The 18,046-nt window shown below is 46.4% G+C and overlaps 1 protein-coding gene across 1 annotated transcript; it reads left to right on the top strand.

Moving 5' to 3' along the window:
• Positions 1–179: 179 nt before the first annotated feature.
• NAT8 (N-acetyltransferase 8 (putative)) lies at positions 180–2,826 on the top strand. The gene is made up of 2 exons (XM_025932797.2): positions 180–1,179; positions 1,813–2,826. The coding sequence occupies exon 2, from the start codon at positions 1,861–1,863 to the stop codon at positions 2,587–2,589; it is 729 nt and encodes a 242-aa protein (XP_025788582.2). The 5' UTR covers positions 180–1,179; positions 1,813–1,860; the 3' UTR covers positions 2,590–2,826.
• Positions 2,827–18,046: the final 15,220 nt, after the last annotated feature.

The following is an 18,046-nucleotide window of genomic DNA, read 5'->3' on the forward strand; positions in this document are numbered from 1 at the left end:
CCTGCTCAGGCCTACCTCTCCCTCCGGTCTCGACCTAAGGGTCCTTCCTCGGGAACCCCTATTAATCCTCTCTTGCGGCCCGCACCTCTCTGCCCCGCGCGCGTCGGCGCCGCGCAATCCCCGGAATCTCGCGAATCTCGCGAATCTCGCGAGGAGCTTCGAGGACGGGAAACCAGGGTCTGCCGGGCGCTGTGCCGTAGCCCAACGGCCCCCACGGCGCGTGGCCGGATCAGCATTTGATGACACTACCGACAAATGCTTGAGTAGATAGATCTGTGGTCTCGGCTTCAGTAAGCGGTGAGAATATAGAGGGAGGGGCTTAGCTGGGCCGCAGGGTGAGGGCACGTGGGGAGAGGAGCAAACTCAGTTTGGGGAGGGAAGCAGCCCCCTCGACAGCATATCCGTTCCACGGAGAAGGGATTTTCTGTTTTTCCCTGCTTTAGTTCACCTCAGCGCAAACTATTTAACAGCTGTGATGGCACAGGCTCTAACGATCGGACACACATCAGCTGCACGTGGTACTGGTGCCCATCGCTGTGTGTCACTGTTGCTCATAGCTGAAGAGGACGCTAGGCACCTAGTAGTTGCATCATACATAATAGTACTGTGAATGAATAAATGAATGAACGAACGAACGAGCGCAGATGGAGCCTAGTGAGATGAGTGCAGGGAACTGCCCATGGTCAGTCTTCCTCAGACCAGGTAACGCCTAGGCAGGGAGAGCGCCCCTTGCGTGCTCAGCCTGGACTCTAGCTCGTGAAGACAGCACACGGTGAGGCCTGCAACCCCAGGCTTCTAGGAGCTGTGTGGAGGGGCTGAGGGTGGACACCAGAGCACATCAAGGTGCCTGCTGGGAGATACTCCAGGCCTTAACCACCACGGGAGGAAGAGTGAAGGCCATCTGCAAGGGCAAGGCCCCCTGAGCTGTTCCAGACCCCGCTTCCCCACTCCAGGCTGAGTCTCTGATGATCACAAGAGTGAGTGGAGAATGCGCTTCCTGCTCGGTCAGAGTCCAGCCTCTCAGGTGCAAGAACCAGCCAATGAGGTGGCCATCCAGGGAGGGCCTGGTCCCTGGTGGTGGAGCAGACCCTGGGCAGTCTCTCCTGGATGCCAGGCAGAGGCTGGGAGCAGAGGCCACTCCGAGACTGCTCTGGACATTCAAGGCCGTTGTGGTAGCAGGTGAGAGGACGCCAGTAGAAAGGACAGTGTTTGGAGAGAGGCCTGGAGCCCCAGACTCTCCTCTGGATGTCCAGGCTGCCCCATTTTTGGTGATTGACTCTTACACAACCCCAGCAGCCTAAAAATCTGCAATCAAGGGGGAAGGAGTCTTTGTTGAAACTTTTACTTGGGAACACAGGATTCCTACAATGTATGGTTCCTGGAGAGGGACCGAAGGTCTGGGGGCACATGGTCTGGCTGCTGCATGGTGCAGCCCCAAAGTGCCAACAAGCTAAGTGAGCCAGTAAAAGGGGGAAGAGGGTGGAGAGGAGGGTATTTTGTATATCAGAGCTTTGTATGTTACTTTATTAAATCTTCAAAACAATCCCAGAAGCCAGGTTTTTACTTGATCCGGTTCTACAGATGAAAAAAACAGGTTCAGAGAAGTTAGGTGATATGTTAAGGTCACACAGCCAGAAAGGGACGGAGCCAGGATCCTATGCAAATCATTCTGACCCTACACTTTCTCCCAGTGGCTGTGGCCTACATCCTTTTGGGCAAAAGCAGAAAGAAATGCCCATGAGCGGGGGTCTCCCCCACTCCTGGGAGGTGGCAGAGATGGGACACTCATCTGACTTCCTCTTTCTTCCCCAGGGTGGCCCAGAAGGTGTGCAGGGACACTTAGCTCTCTCTCTTTCTCTCATGGACTTTGAGATTCAGGCTCAGCAGTCTTCCATGGTTCCTTATCACATCCGCAAATACCGGGAGAACGACCGCACACGGGTCCTGGACTTGTTCTCCCAGGGAATGAATGAGCACATCCCCACCACCTTCTGCCACATCCTGAAGCTGCCCCGAACCCTGGTGCTCTTGCTTGGGGTGCCCCTCACCCTCTTCCTGCTCTCTGGCTCCTGGGTCCTGGCCCTTGTAGCCAGCCTCATCCTCCTCGCTGCCCTGAGATTCCTCTCCAGATACCCCTGGACCAAGTTTATAGTCATGTCTTTGCACACAGATATGTCTGACATCACCAAGACCTACTTGGGTAAGCCTGGCTCCTGCTTCTGGGTGGTTGAAGCTGAGGGGCAGGTGGTGGGCATGATGGGCGTTCTGCCTGCCACCCTGCAGAAGGAGAAGTTGCAGCTGCTTCACCTGTGTGTGGCTCCAGAGCACCGAGGCCAGGGGATAGCGAAGGCCCTGGTCAGGACTGCCCTCCAGTTCGCACGGGACCAGGGGTACAGCCAAGTCATCCTCATCACCTCCATGCTGCAGCACTCGGCCTGCGCCCTCTACCAGCACATGGGCTTCCAGAAAACGCACCAATTCTTCTCCTCCATGATCTGGAGGCTAGTTGCTATTCCTACAGTTGGCTTTGTCTACCACCTCCCCTCTGCTGGGGCCTCTGAGGCACAGGGTCTGGGAGTGGGCCCGTGATCTGGTTCCTTGTGGCTCAGCCCGGAGAGGGCCAGCTCTGCTGAGGTAGCAAGCAAACCCCAGAGTCTCAACGTGACGGCACAGTGAAAGCTTACTGCTTGGTCACGTGGGAACCCAGTGGAGTTGGCGGTGGGTGGCCCCCTCATTCAGTCTTTTGGGGTTGCTGCTGTTTCATTTACCTAGTGCCACGAGATGTTGCATTAAAACAAACTAATGAAATAAACTAACGCCAACGAATATTTCTTTAGTTCATGCGTCTGTGGTCGGCAATTTAGGCTGGACTTGACTGGCAGCTCTTTTGGTCTCAGATAGCCTAATGCACATGTCATGGGGTGGGCTGGAGTGACAGGGCCACTGGGTCCTCTCATTTTCCAACAGGCGAGCTCAGCCATGGTTTTAAGGTAATTGCAGAGGGGCAAAAAGTAAGGCAAATGCTTCTTCAAGCTTCCTGGGTGTCACATCTATGACATCCCAGACCCAGGGAGAGAAATGGGTCCTGCCTCTTTAGTGAGAGGAGCTGCAGGCCCACAGCAAAGGGCCGAGGAAGACGGAGAGGATAATTCTGTGAGAGGGACTGGGGCCGACGGTGCCATCAGCCTGCTTTGGCCCCCACCCATCATCTACACTGAAAGGGAAGAAGACAGCCTGGGGCAGAGAGTGGGATTTTAAAACGGGCCAGCCCACTGGCCAGGCCCCAGTCACATGTCCTGAACAGGCCTGAAGGGAAACTGAGAATGTGTGTGTCTGGCCAAGAGGAAATGGGATTGCTGAGTTTCCCAGACCTACCACACCTGGGACCCTGCCTCCTGTCCTCAAGTGCTCAGAGACTCAAGATTTTCACAGAAGCCCCAGGTATGACCCTTTTGTCCCCAAGCCTGTGATACAGTGGCAAAGTGGGGCTTAGGCCCCATGCTGGTGTATGCAGCCCTATGCACTTTGCCCAGCTAGCCTATCATTGGCACCGGTCTCCCCCAACCCAGAGGCTGAGCCCAGGGAGCCAGTGAGTCCCCTGATGACCCAGGAAGTCCAGGCACCCTTTCAGTCTGGGTCTTGTGACACAGCGGTATTTGGGGGCATCTCCCATTCTGGCAAGGTGCCTGCTCATAGCTTATCTCCTCTGAAGGGTCAGTCAGGCCACAAATCAGGCCTGAACCTGCCAACTGGCATTGTTAACAGGCACATTTTACCTAACTGGGGACCTTCCATCAAATGAATGGTGTGACTGCAAATACTCATGTTTTATTGCCCAAGACCGTGGGCCTCAACTGTGTTGCCCTGCATTCAGTCTCTTTCCTCTCTGGCCTTGGGTCACGCTCAGTCCCTTCTGCCAGGCATTCTACCTCCTCCAGGCCTGCTGCCTTTGTACCTTCCCTGTGTGTTTCTCAGAAGACTGGACCGTCAGAATCTCCTGTTACACTGTGCCCCCCACCCCGTTTTAAATCAAGCTTCTGTTTCCTCTCAGTTGTGTTTCAGCTTCCAGTTAATGGCAGGGCCTTGGGCCCAGCCTCTCTGAGGGGTAGGAAGAGGAGGGCATCAGCCCTCACCAGCTGTCCTAGGCTCAGCCATGTAGCCCTTCAGGAGGAATTCCCAAGTGGGCACCAGCTGGTGCTGGAGATGGGGGAGGTCCACAGTGGTCCCAATGCCTTGAAAGTTTTCTTAAGTGACAATTAAATGGTTTTGCTCATCCCAGGTAGATATAGTCCATGCCCTCCAGGGGCTTACAGGCCAGGGGATGGATGCTGAGAGACCAAGGAAGGAGCAAGTGCAGTGATGTTGTCATAAGTGTGGGGATGGTGGAAATACTGGACAAAGAATATCAAAAGGACACCTACCCCACAGACTGGGGGAGGGTCTCCCAGAGGGGACAGGGCTTGTGCCCCTGAAAATTTGGAACCAGGAATGGAGCTTGCCCATCACTTGCTCCAATTCCCTGCACTCACTATCCCAATCACCCTGAGGTTCTTTCAGTTCTTTCAATAAACCAAAGCTGTCTTTCTGCTTAAGGCCTCCACACATGCTTCCTCTGCCTTCCACCTCTCCCACCTATCCTCTTTGTTTGAAAAGTGCTTCTCCACTTTTCAGCCGAGTGGCAGGGGTAATTGGGTTGGAAAGATAACTTCTGAGCAGGTAAGAAGCAGTTCATCCTACTTTTATTCTGGCAGTTATTGCTGTTTAGTCCCTGTTACTCAAAGGGTGGTCCCCAGATCAGCAGGACATTGCCTGGAAGCCTGTTAAAAGAAAGTGTGAATACAAAGCTTATTATGCACACTAGATTGGTATTAGCACATCAGTATTAATGCAACATGGTGGTCACCCTCCCATGAGCCTCTGGCTCCACCTCAGGCGGAGAAAGTCAGGAGACCCCTCTGCTCCCTATTGCCTGTTTCACAGAGGGTGCTCTAACAGCCAGGAACAGAAGCCAGGCCCTCCCTGGATGATAACGCCTTTGCTCATCTTCCCCAGACAGGATCCACACTCACAGTCAGTGGAGTTTTAAGCAGTGCTTTTCTGCAGAGTTCAGGAAAGGGCCTCAAAGCCGTAGAAGTGAATGTGTCTGCATTTGTGAATTGCAGGGAGGGTATTTAGGTCAAGATAGTGGGCTAAGGATAATGGAAAGTTAAACTGGAGCTTCAGAACAAGCACCAGATATGACAGATAAGAAATAAGATCTGAGACCCAAATGTGGAAATTCCAAAGGGGTTACCAAGACAGTTAAGGGGGTTAGCAGGAGTTGGGGGGGAAGGCGAAATGGAGAGTGATGGCTTAATGGCTGCCAATTTTCTTTTGGGGCAATGAAAATGTTTTGAGTCTCGATATAGGTGGCTGTTGGGCAACAGTGTGAATGTACTAAATGCCACTGACTTGTACACTTTAAAATGATTAATTTTATGTTATGTGAAATTCACTTGTAAAGAAGTCTGAGAGATAGAAAAAAAAAAAAAGGAAGAGTTTAGATGGCTCTAAAACCCAAAGGCAAGATACAAAAGATTGGAGAGAGCAGAGACGCTGAGAGGTCATTATGGAAGTTATGGCTAGCCAGCAGTGAGTCTGCCCCAACCAAGCCAAGGGTGGGCAAGGAGCCACCTGCGACCCCAAGCCCACTGATGGAGAAGGCTTGACACCTATGTGCCCTTCTGCTGGAGAAAGAGCTGATGGTTGACACTTTCCTGAGGAATCTAAAAGTCACAGTCAGTGTCTATGGGCCTGGAACTCTGGTGGAGATATGATATTCCTGACTCTGTCGGTGAGACAGAGGAGGAGGGATGAGGAGGGCAAGGGGAGCGGGAGGAGGAGGAGGGGAAAGAGGAAGAGGAGGGAGAGGGGAGAAGAAGGGGCAGGAAGAGAAGGAGGAAGGGAAAGTGCTTTTCCTGAACTGGGCCAATGGGAATGCAGGCAGAGTTGAGGCCATGGCTTACAGGGAATTGCAAAGTACAGATTTGTGACTTGTGCAGGGACCCCTTTGGGCAAGTGTGGGTTTGTAGAAAGTAGGAAGGAGGGAGTGTGTGGTCCAAGATAGTTTTACAGGTCAGTGACTTGGACCCAGCAGCAAAAAAAACCCCCTAGAATGCTGACTCTAAACTTCCCTTCACCTTTTTTCAGCTAATAAGTTACTTGTTCAATCTGAAGGATGAGGTTTTATTCTGAACTCAGTAAAATTTTAAGGACATCAAGGTTTCCTTTTATGTAACAGTGGAGCTACTGACATGTTTGGTCAAAGTAGGTAAATTTGTTTTTTGGTTTTGCCTGCCATACACATGCCTCTGCCTGGCACATGCCCATGTGCACATGTGAGTTGGAAACATGCGGGAAGGTCTGCCGGCCTGTGTTCCTTCCTCCTCTCTTCTTCCGCCTCTTCTTCTCGTATTTTTAATATTGTGACAATATACATTACATAAAATTTACCATTTTAACCATTTTTAAATGTGTAGTTCAGTAGCATTAACTATATTCAAAATGTCGTGCAATTATCATCACTATTTGCAGACTTTTTTCAATACCCAGGAGAGAAACCCTGTACCCATTGAGCAATAATTCCCCACCCCCCTCCCAATCCCTAGCAACCACTATTCCACTTTCTGTCCCTAGGAATTTGTCTATTCTAGGTGCCTCATTTAAGTGAAATCGTACGCTATGTGTCCTCTTGTGTGTGGCTTATTTCACTTATCATGTTTTTAAGATTCATCCATATTGTAGCATGTATGAGATTTTCACTACCTTTTGAAGGCTGAGTAATGTGTGTGTGTGTGTGTGTGTGTGTGTACACACACACACACATTTTATTCATCCATTCATCTGTTGATGGGCATTAGGGTTGTTTCCACCTTTTGACCAGAGTTAATTTGTTTTTAAAACCACGCAGGAAAAAAACAACATTTAATCTACGGGGGATGGGGGGACGGCGGCATCGTGAGCATCAGGGAGGTTCACAAATAAATTTTACATGTATTACAAGCCAGGTGGTTACCATCTGAACAAAATCAGTATGAAAATGCTCTGCTCTGTATACTGAGGATAACCTAATTTAGATTTTTGATGTGAGTCTTGTTATGTGAAGTTTTATTTTATTTTAGTTTTTTAAATGTTTATTTTTGAGCAAGAGAACACAAGTAAGGCAGACAAAGAGAGGGAGACAGAGGATCTGAAGCGGGTTCTGGGCTGACAGCAGCTAGCCCAATGCGGGGCTCCAACTCATGAACCGTGAGATCATGACCTGAACGGAAGTCAGACGTCTGCTCAAATGACTGAGCCACCCAGACACCCCTACAAAGTTTATTTTAGAACAACTATGCAGGAAATACATACTTGTGATCAGGTGGCAGACTGGGGTTTTAAAGCCAGCAGCTGACTGGACAAAATGGCATCGCTTTGAGCATTAGAGGAAATTAAACAGGGGCACTACCACTGCAGGCCGAGTCACCTAGAGCTATGGTTAGAGAAGGCCCATAGGGGAGAGCAGAACCTGAAGCTTCCTCTCTCCAGCCAACACCTCCCCTATGGGGCCATCTTAACTCACTGGGGTGGAAAGCAGAGCAGAGACACACCAGCTGCTTGAAGTAGATGCTCAGTGAGGTAGAAAAGTGCCCACGGGAAAAAGTGAGCACCCTCATGGCTTTGTGGGTCTAGGAAACAGGAGGGAAGAGCAAGCACCCACATGGGGGGCTGGAGCTCTGATCCTACGAGAAGCCTGGGGGTTCAGGGGAGTGATGTTTGGCAGGACAGTGGGTCCCCAGCAGAGCTCTCTCCATGGGGCATTTTGAGAGGTGGGAGGGGGAGAGGAAGAGGTCTGTCGTCTGTTGGGTGCAACAAGGGGGTGGGTCCCTTTCCCCAAACCACTGAAGGCACGAGTAGCTTCTCCTTGGAAGCATCAAGAGGCAGTCTGGATCCTTAATGATGCTGCATAACCTTGCTATCTTTGAACCTGAACTTCAGTTGGATATGAGGGACTCCGTGGGCGTGGGAAGCTGAACGGCAGCACATACCTGCCTGATGAGAGGCTGACCAGAGAAGGGTGAACAGGACCAGGTCACTGGGGGCTTGGTGCTGCCCACCACACACATTCCTATCTGGGAGGTCACATAGGCCGCCCCTTCTCTCTGACTGCTCCCCTATAGAGCATGCCCTTTATTTTCTTTCTGTCATATATTTTCAAACTGCTACATTGTTTTCCTTTCAAATGATTTCAAGTGTATTTTGTCCTCACTGCTGACAGTCTGTGGTTTGTCTATTGAATTATTTTAGCTTAATTTTCCTTCTTTTAGGCTTTGTGACCATTCTTATTTTCCCTCTTCTAAAAAGTCTGTTCTATGTACACTATCTTAATTTATAAACTCCTGGCTTCATCACATATTTTGAAAATTATTTTATTTCTTTAAAAAAAATCATGCCTTTAAAAATTTCTCTTCTGTTGACATTTATTTATTATCTTTTGTTTGTTTGTTTCACACCCAGTGCAGAGACCAATATAGGGCCTGAACCTGTGACCCTGAGATCAATACCTGAGCTGAGATCAAGAGTCAGATGTTTAACCTAGTGAGCCTCGTGGCCCACCAAGCACCAATGCTCTGTTCCCCCTCCCCCAGTCCCTAGTAACCACTATGCTACTGTCTCTATGATTCACCTGTTCTACGTACTGCTTATAAATGGATCATACAATAGTTGATTTTTATTTCTTTTTTCCCTTAACTCTCAATTACTGCTTGTAAACTTCTATCTTTTTGGATTTTTATCTATTTTCTTTGCATCCTTAATTTAATCAAAATTTGTTTTTGTAACAACGACTTTTACTTTGTTGTGCTGAGAGGGTCACTTCATACAGAAGGCTGGCCTTGTCCTCCCCTCCACTTCTCTTTCAAGTTGTCTCCTTGGTGCCCTTTAGTAGATCTTCTATTCATTTCAAGGCTGGCTTTCCAAAGTCTCTCTGGATGACTTGAGACAAGATTCAAAATTCTTCCAGTGCATTTAGCACCCTTGGGTTTCCCTGATGTGACTTCCTGATATAAGTGGAGGCTCTCTTGGTCTCATCTCCCCCTTTCCCTGGTTTCAGGTTAGGCTGCCCCAGACCTCCTATTTTATTTTAAAATAAAATCTTTAAAAAAATAAAATTAAGGAAACAATGGCTTTGAATGACACACTGGACCAGATGGAATTAACAGATATATTCAGAACATTTCATCCTAAAGCAGCAGAATATACATTCTTCTCCAGTTCACATGGAACATTCTCCAGAAGAGACCACATACTGGGACACAAATCAGCCCTCAGCAAGTACAAAAAGATCATACCATGCATATTTTCAGACCACAATGCTATGAAACTCAAAATCAATCACAAGAAAAAATTTGGAAAGATAACAAATACTTGGAGACTAAAGAACATCCTACTAAAGAATGAATGGGTCAACCAAGAAGTTAAAGAGGAAATTAAAAAGTATATGGAAGCCAGTGAAAATGATAACACCACAACCCAAAACCTCTGGGACGCAGCAAAGGCGGTCATAAGAGGAAAATATATAGCAATCCAGGCTTTCCTAAAGAAGGAAGAAAGATCTCAGATACACAACCTAACCTTACACCTTAAAGAGCTGGAAAAAGAACAGCAAATAAAACCTCAAACCAGCAGAGAACAGTAAATAATAAAGATTAGAGCAGAAATTAATGCTATTGAAACCAAAAAAAACAGTAGAACAGATCAATGAAACCAGGAGCTGGTTCTTTGAAAGAATTAACAAAATTGATAAACCACTAGCCAGTTTGATCAAAACGAAAAAGGAAAGGACCCAAATAAATAAAATCAAGAATGAAAGAGGAGAGATCACAATCAACACAGCAGAAATAAAAACAATAATAAGAGAACATTATGAGCAATTATATGCAAAAAAAAAAGGGCAATCTGGAAGAATGGACAAATTCCTAGAAGCATATAAACTACCAAAACTGAAACAGGAAGTAACAGAAAATTTGAACAGACCATAACCAGTAAATAAATCGAATTAGTAATCAAAAATCTCCCAAAAAACAAGAGCCCAGGGCCAGACGGCTTTCCAGGGGAATTCTACTAAACATTTAAAGAAAAGTTAACACCTATTCTCTTGAAGCTGTTCCAAAAAACAGAAATGGAAGGAACACTTCCAAACTCTTTCTATGAGGACAGCATTACCTTGATTCCAAAAACAGAGACCCCACTAAAAAGGAGAACTATAGACCAATTTCCCTGATAAACATGGATGCAAAAGTCCTCAACAAGATATTAGCCAACCGGATCCAACACTACATTAAAAAAATCATTCACCACGACCAAGTGGGATTTATACCTGGGATGCAAGCCTGACTCAATATCTGCAAAACAATTAATGTGATGCATCACATCAATAAAAGAAAGGATAAGAACCTTATGATGCTCTCAATAGATACAGAGAAAGCATTTGACAAAATACAGCATCCTTTCTTGATAAAAACCCTCAAGAAATTAGGGATAGGAGGATCATACCTCGAGATCACAAAAGCCAGATATGAACGACCCAATGCTAATATCATCCTCAATGGGGAAAAACTGAGAGCTTTCCCCCTAACGTCAGGAACTAGACATGGATGTCCACTCTCGCCACTGTTATTCAACATAGTATTGGAAGTCTTAGCCTCTGCAATCAGACAACACAAAGAAATAAAAGGCATCCAAATCGGCCAGGAGGAGGTCAAACTTTCACTCTTAGCAGACGACATGATACTCTATGTGGAAAACCCAAAAGATTCCATCAAAAAACTGCTAGAACTGATTCATGAATTCAGCAAAGTTGCAGGATATAAAATCAATGCACAGAAATCAGTTGCATTCCTATTCACCAACAATGAAGCAACAAAAAGAGAAATCAAGGAATCGATCCCATTTACAATTGCACCCAAAACCATAAAATACCTAGGAATAAATCAAACCAAAGAGGTGAAAAATCTATACACTGAAAACTATAGAAAGCTTATGAAAAAAATTGAAGAAGACACAAAAAAATGGAAAAAGATTCCATGCTCCTGGACAGGAAGAACAAATACTGTTAAAATGTTGATACCACCCAGAGCAATCTACATATTCAATGCAATCCCTAACAAAATAATACCAGCATTCTTCACAGAGCTAGAACAAATAATCCTAAAATTTGTATGGAACCAGAAAAGACCCTGATAGCCAAAGTAATCTTGAAAAAGAAAACCAAAGCAGGAGGCATCACAATCCTGGACTTCAAGCTATACTACAAATCTGTAATCATCAAGACAGTATCATACTAGCACGAGAACAGACACTCAGATCAATGGAACAGAATAGAGAACCCAGAAATGGACCCACAAACATATGGCCAACTAATCTTTGACAAAGCAGGAAAGAATATCCAATGGAATAATGACAGCCTCTTCAGCAAGTGGTGCTGGGAAAACTGGACAGCGACATGCAGAAAAATGAACCTGGACCACCTTCTTACACCATACACAAAAATAAACTCAAAGTGGATGAAAGACCTAAATGTGAGACAGGAAGCCATCAAAATCCTTGAGAAGAAAGCAGGCAAAAACCTCTTTGACCTTGGCCACAGCAACTTCTTACTCAACACGTTTCCGGAGGCAAGGGGAACAAAAGCAAAAATGAACTACTGGACCTCATCAAAATAAAAAGCTTCTGCACAGTGAAGGAAACAATCAGCAAAACTAAAAGGCAACTGGGGCGCCTGGGTGGCTCAGTCGGTTAAGCGGCTGACTTCAGCTCAGGTCATGATCTCGCCGTCCGTGAGTTCGAGCCCCGCGTCGGGCTCTGTGCTGACAGCTCAGAGCCTGGAGCCTGTTTCGGATTCTGTGTCTCCCTCTCTCTGACCCTCCCCTGTTCATGCTCTGTCTCAAAAATAAATAAACGTTAAAAAAATAAAAAAAAAAAAAAACTAAAAGGCAACTGACGCAATGGGAGAAGATATTTGCAAATGACATATCCGATAAAGGGTTAGTATCCAAAATCTATAAAGAACTTATCAAACTCAAGACCCAAAAAACAAATAATCCAAGTGAAGAAATGGGCAAAAGACATGAATAGACACTTCTCCAAAGAAGACATCCATATGGCCAACTGACACATGAAAAAATGCTCAACATCACTCATCATCAGGGAAATACAAATCAAAACCACAATGAGACACCACCTCACCCCTGTCAGAATGGCTAACATTAACAACTCAGGCAACAACAGATGTTGGCAAGGACGCGGAGAAAGAGGATCTCTTTTGCACTGCTGGTGGGAATGCAAGCTGGTGCAGCCACTCTGGAAAACACTATGGAGGTTCCTCAAGAAATTAAAAATAGAACTACCCTATGACCCAGCAATTGCACTACTAGGTATTTATCCAAGGGATACAGGTGTGCTGTTTCGAAGGGACACATGCACCCCCATGTTTACAGCAGCACTATCAACAATAGCCAAAGTATGGAAAGAGCCCAAATGTCCATCAATGGATGAATGGATAAAGAGGAAGTGGTGTACACACACACACACACACACACACACACACACACACACACACACACACAAATGGCGTATTATTCGGCAATCAAAAAGAATGAAATCTTGCCATTCACAACTACGTGGATGAAACTAGAGAGTATTATCTTAAGTGAAATTAGAGAAAGACCAATATCATATGACTTCACTCATATGAGGACTTTAAGATACAAAACAGATGAACATAAGGGAAGGGAAGCAAAAATAATATAAAAACGGGGAGGGGGACAAAACATAATATGGAGAACAAACAGAGGGTTACTGGTGGGGTTTTGGGAGGGGGGATGGGCTAAATGGGCAAGGGGAATTGAATCTACTCCTGAAATCATTGTTGCACTATATGTATGTACACACAATGGAATTATTAGCCATAAAAAAGAATGAAATCTTGTCACTTGCATGTATATATATGTATATGTATATACATATACATACCACCTCTTCTTTATCCATTCATCTATCGATGGACACTTGGGTTGCTTCCGTATCTTGGCTACTGTAAATAATGCTGTAATAAACAGGGGTGCATAGACCTTTTCGAATTAGAGTTTTCATACTCTTTGGGTAAATACTCAGTAGTGGAATTACTGGATCATATGGTAATTCTATTTTTAACTTTCTTGAGGAATCTCCATACTGTTTTCCACAGTGGCTACCAGTTTGCATTACCACCAACAGTGGGGAAAAAGGTTCCTTTTTCTCCACATCTTTGACACTTGTTTCTTGTGTTTTTGATTTTAGCCATTCTGACAGGTGTGAGGTGATACTTCATTGTTGTTTTGATTTACCTAATGATGAGTGATGTTGAGCATCTTTTCATGTATCTGTTTACCATCTGAATGTCTTCTTTGGAGAAATGTCTGTTCATGTCTTCTGCCCATTTTTAATTGGAGTTTTTGGTGTTTTTTGTTTTGTTTTTAAAATTTTTTTTTTCAACGTTTATTTATTTTTGGGACAGAGAGAGACAGAGCATGAACGGGGGAGGGGCAGAGAGAGAGGGAGACACAGAATCGGAAACAGGCTCCAGGCTCCGAGCCATCAGCCCAGAGCCTGACGCGGGGCTCGAACTCACGGACCGCGAGATCGTGACCTGGCTGAAGTCGGACGCTTAACCGACTGCGCCACCCAGGCGCCCGTTTTGTTTTTTAGGGAGTATGTGCATGTGTGCATGTGTGAGGGCGGGTGGTGTGGGTAGAGGGAAAGGGAGAGAGAGAATCTTAAGCAGGCTCCACCCCAGTGCACAGCCTGACTCGGGGCTCCATTTCACAACTCTGAGATCATGACCTAAGTTAAAATCAAGAATTGGACGTTTAACCAACTGAGTCACTCAGGTGCCCTGGATTATTTGTGAGGTTTTTTGATGTTGAGTCGCATAAGTTCTTTATATATTTGTATACTAACCCCTTATGGGATATGCCATTTGCAAATATCTTCTCCCATTCTGTAGGTTTTTTTGTTTTGTCAAGTGTTTCCTTTGCTGTGCAGAAGCTTTTAATTTTGATGTAGTCCCAATAGTTTACTTTTGCTTTTGTTTCCTTTGCCTCAGGAGACATATCTAGAAAAATGTTATGGCTGATGTCAGAAAAATCACTGCCTGTGCTCTCTTCCAGGATTTTTGTGGTTTCAGGTCTCACTCACTTCCATGGTTTTAACAGACTTGCGTGGCTCCTTCTCCATTGCTCAGTTTTAGGCTTGTCTGTGGACGAGTTATAGGGAATTGAGGTCATGTTGACACCATGCATATGCAATTTTCCCCTTCCCAGCCCCCCAAAGTGGTTAGACCATCAGTCGGGGAACATCAATATTCTGTTTATTTTAAGCTAAGCTACATAGTAAAACTATGATTGCTTGTCCTTTTACATAGATTTTTGTTTTCTTTTCCTTGGAATTAATTTTTTTTTGTTGTTTAGTTTTCTATATAGCATCACCTATTCAGCCAGCCCCAAACTCTATCAGATGTTCAAATCGATCCCTATGACATCAAGGTGCCTCAGGTAACCTATCAGTTAGATCTTCCTGAAGCCTTTCCGAGAGGCTCTGGCCTCAAATCTGGACTGATGACCTGATGTGCCATTCAACAAACCTTTATTGAGTCAAACACATGCTGTGCATTGCTTTAGGCCTGGCAAAATAAACTGATCAGGCAGTGCTGATTCCTGCCTTCCCAGAGCTTACTATTTAGTAGATGATTCAGGAAACAAACTCTGTGCCCATTGTTTTCTATTCCTGGTTATTTTCTGGGGTCTGGAGCTAAAGCCTGCCTGTCAAAACATAGCACCAGGTGTGTGTCTCCTGAGTATGTCTCTTGCTCACCAGTTTCCTCCCTCCCAAAGCTCTCAGCTTCTAAGTTAGGGATCAACAGTGGGAACTATATGAACACATTCCCACCTTTTCTCAACTGGTCCCTGTCTCATTAAATGAAGCCAGAGTGGGCATTTAAAAAAAAAAAAAAAGTTTACTTATTTTGAGAGAGAGACAGAGTATGAGCAGGGGAGAGGCAGAGAGAGAAAAGAGAGAGAATTCCAAGCAGGCTCTATGTTGTCAGCACAGAGACCAACGTGGTGCTAATTCTCATGAACTGTGAGATCATGACCTGAGCCGAAATCAAGAGTCAGACACTTGGGGTACCTGGGTGGCTCAGTTGGTTAAGCATCCGACTTCGGCTCAGGTCATCTCACGGTTTGTGGGTTCAAGCCCTGTGTCGGGCTCCGTGCTGACAGCTCAGAGCCTGGAGCCTGCTTCAGATTCTGTGTCTCCCTCTCTCTCTTCCCCTCCCCCATTCATGCTCTGTTTCTGTCTCAAAAATAAATAAACATAAAAAATTTTTTAAAAAAGAGTCAGACACTTAACTGACTGAGCCACCCAGGTGTTCCATAGAGTGGGCATTTTTTAGTCTAGCTCCATCTGCCCCATGGCTAGTTGAGGTTCTGGACTTAGATCCTATTGTTAAACTGTCTTGTGTGGGGAGCAGTGGATGAGGCTGGATGAACTGTGGTTCACAGAGATGAGAATGGGTCAGGGATCCTAGGAATATGTGAATCTAGCCATGCCTCCCTGGAGATATGCTGGACCCCAAACCCCATGCATAGCAATAAGACTACCCGGAGTAAAGGCACCAACATCAAAGCCTCAGAGCAAACAAGTCCAGGGACAGAGAGTGAGAAATACACCACACACACAGGGAAGGAGACAGGGGGGAATTTGCTCCAGTGTTTAAGGAGGAGTTGGCTTGGATTATCTGGTATTTTTTTGCCAACTATGGCTCTCCGAAAGATGCAGAAGAGAGCCGATAGGGCTAGGGCCAAGGACCAAGAAAATGAAGCACCCACACCTATGTACCTTGTGACTGTAATACCCTTAACATGTAGCCCAGTCATATTTCGAAAATGACCCTGCCTTGGGGGTGGTAGTAAGTTTTCTTAGACCAGGAACTTCATCGGGGCAGTTGCCAAGGGGCAAGACTTATGGAGATAAGTCTAGAGTGCCCCCTAGAGGCCAATAATGTTAGCTTTAATTTTTGATAGTATTCAGAACCACTCTGCAACTCCAGAATACCACCAGTATTCATGAGTATTTAGCGAGAAATTTGGAAACTGTTATAAGTGAGGCTTCACAGCCAGTAAAAATAAAACTAACACTGTAGATTAAAATCACCCAAACACCCCAACAGGTAAAGATGAAGATCACGTTAACAGTTCAGGGTGGCCTAACTCTTTAATGACTGGCCAGAACAATCATTTGGGACACAAAAATGCATTGTGACTTATAGGTAAAACATTCTGCCTTCTTCATACACTCTGTCACCCCACACTGCATGTGCTGATGGTCATGGGAGGCCTCTGCTTGGGGAGGGCAGCAACAGAAGGTGCCCTCAGAGAAGAGAAGTGGCTGAGGAGGCTTACCCTCTAGGAGGAAGGAGGGCAAGTGGGTTCTCAGGTTAGGTGTGAACCAGATCTAGGAAGAAGCAATTCAAGAATGAATCCCCATGACAGGTCAGAGGTGGGGCATAGGTTCAACCTGGGCCTTGCCTTCTTGTACCTATGCAAGAAGAAAAAACAAAACAAGAGGCTCAATGTCCTCCCAGGCATGGGAAAAAAAGCACTTTCAGAACAAGTTCCTGGTATGGGGACTGGGGTATGGGTAGCTGGTGGAGGGTAGGAGCAGAGCATAGCCATAGTGTGGCAGCACAAAGTAGTGACTCTGGCCTCTACCAGTGACTGTGGCCTCTACCAGGTGCTCAGCCTGTACTGATGAAGGCAGAATGGCGGGGGTAGGGGGAAACCACCCTGAGCTCTGGGGGCAGAACAGATGCTGGGATAGGCACCAGGATTACCTATGAGGCCAATGCTTGGGTTCTGCAGGCAGCACTCAGCCAAGGAAAACTGCACTGGGAGAACTCTCAGCACCCCTGCCCCATGCAGGGCTTTGATTTTGCACCCTGACCATGCAGGGCCTGGTGGCTTGGGAACTACCGTTTTAATGTGGAAAGCAAGTCTGTGGAATCTAGTGGAGATGCTAATAGGCTCTCCCCAGGGCACTTGTGGTAGCATTTCCAAGCAGGTGTGTTCTGGGGCTGGGGCTGGCGGCAGGGGGTGAGGAGCTGGTGGCCAGCTGCCACCAGTGGCTTCCCAGGCCCTGAACCTAAATACTTTGGGAAGGTACCTGGATGACACAGCTTGAGGCCGTAAGAGAATCCCACTCATTATTTCTAAGCAGGCTCCATCCTGCCCAGTTTCCCTGCAGACCCAGGTTTCTAGGCAACGATCACTTTCTGTTTGTATTCTGAATAATAACTTCCAACAAGACATAAAACAGTCATAATATTTGAGGGCTGAAAGGGGGCTGGGAGGTTATTAACCCTCTCATTTTACAGGTAAACTGGCCCAGAGAGCTTAATTACCTTGAGCCTTCTTCATCGCCTCCTTCTGGGTTAGGAAGGGAGCCTTGGAGGCACCAGTTGAGCTGTGCTTGGTGGCAGGGTCTGCTCTTTACCTCGGCTTTGGCGGCAGCTGGCTCCTTACTGCCCTGCTGGGACTTCCCTGAACTTAGAATGAGGCCGATTAGTACCTTCTCCCCCTCAACTCTGGGCCTTAGCTGTAATTCCAGGCCATAGGATTAATTAAATGCTTTATGTACATTACCACACTTATTAACTCATGCTTTTCAGAAGTGGTGAACCAGGTTATAAACGTTGGTTCCACGTGTGATGATAAATGATCTGAGGCTTCAATCCTGAAAAGAGGGTGGCTGGAGCTGGAGGGAAAATCCACCAAAGGCTAGAGGCCCCTGGGAAGCCGGAGTGAGGCTACGAGGTGGCTTTGGACCTGAGGTGCCTGGTCTGCTGGGAGTGTCTGGGCATGTCCAACAGGTACCCTAACCAGACACCCTCTCCACAAAGCCCACGGCAGAGTCTTGTCACATCCTGCTG

The sequence above is a fragment of the Puma concolor genome, chromosome A3 (genome assembly GCF_028749965.1).
Source record: "Puma concolor isolate L17-30 chromosome A3, mPumCon1.1.hap2, whole genome shotgun sequence".
Lineage (NCBI taxonomy): Eukaryota > Metazoa > Chordata > Mammalia > Carnivora > Felidae > Puma > Puma concolor.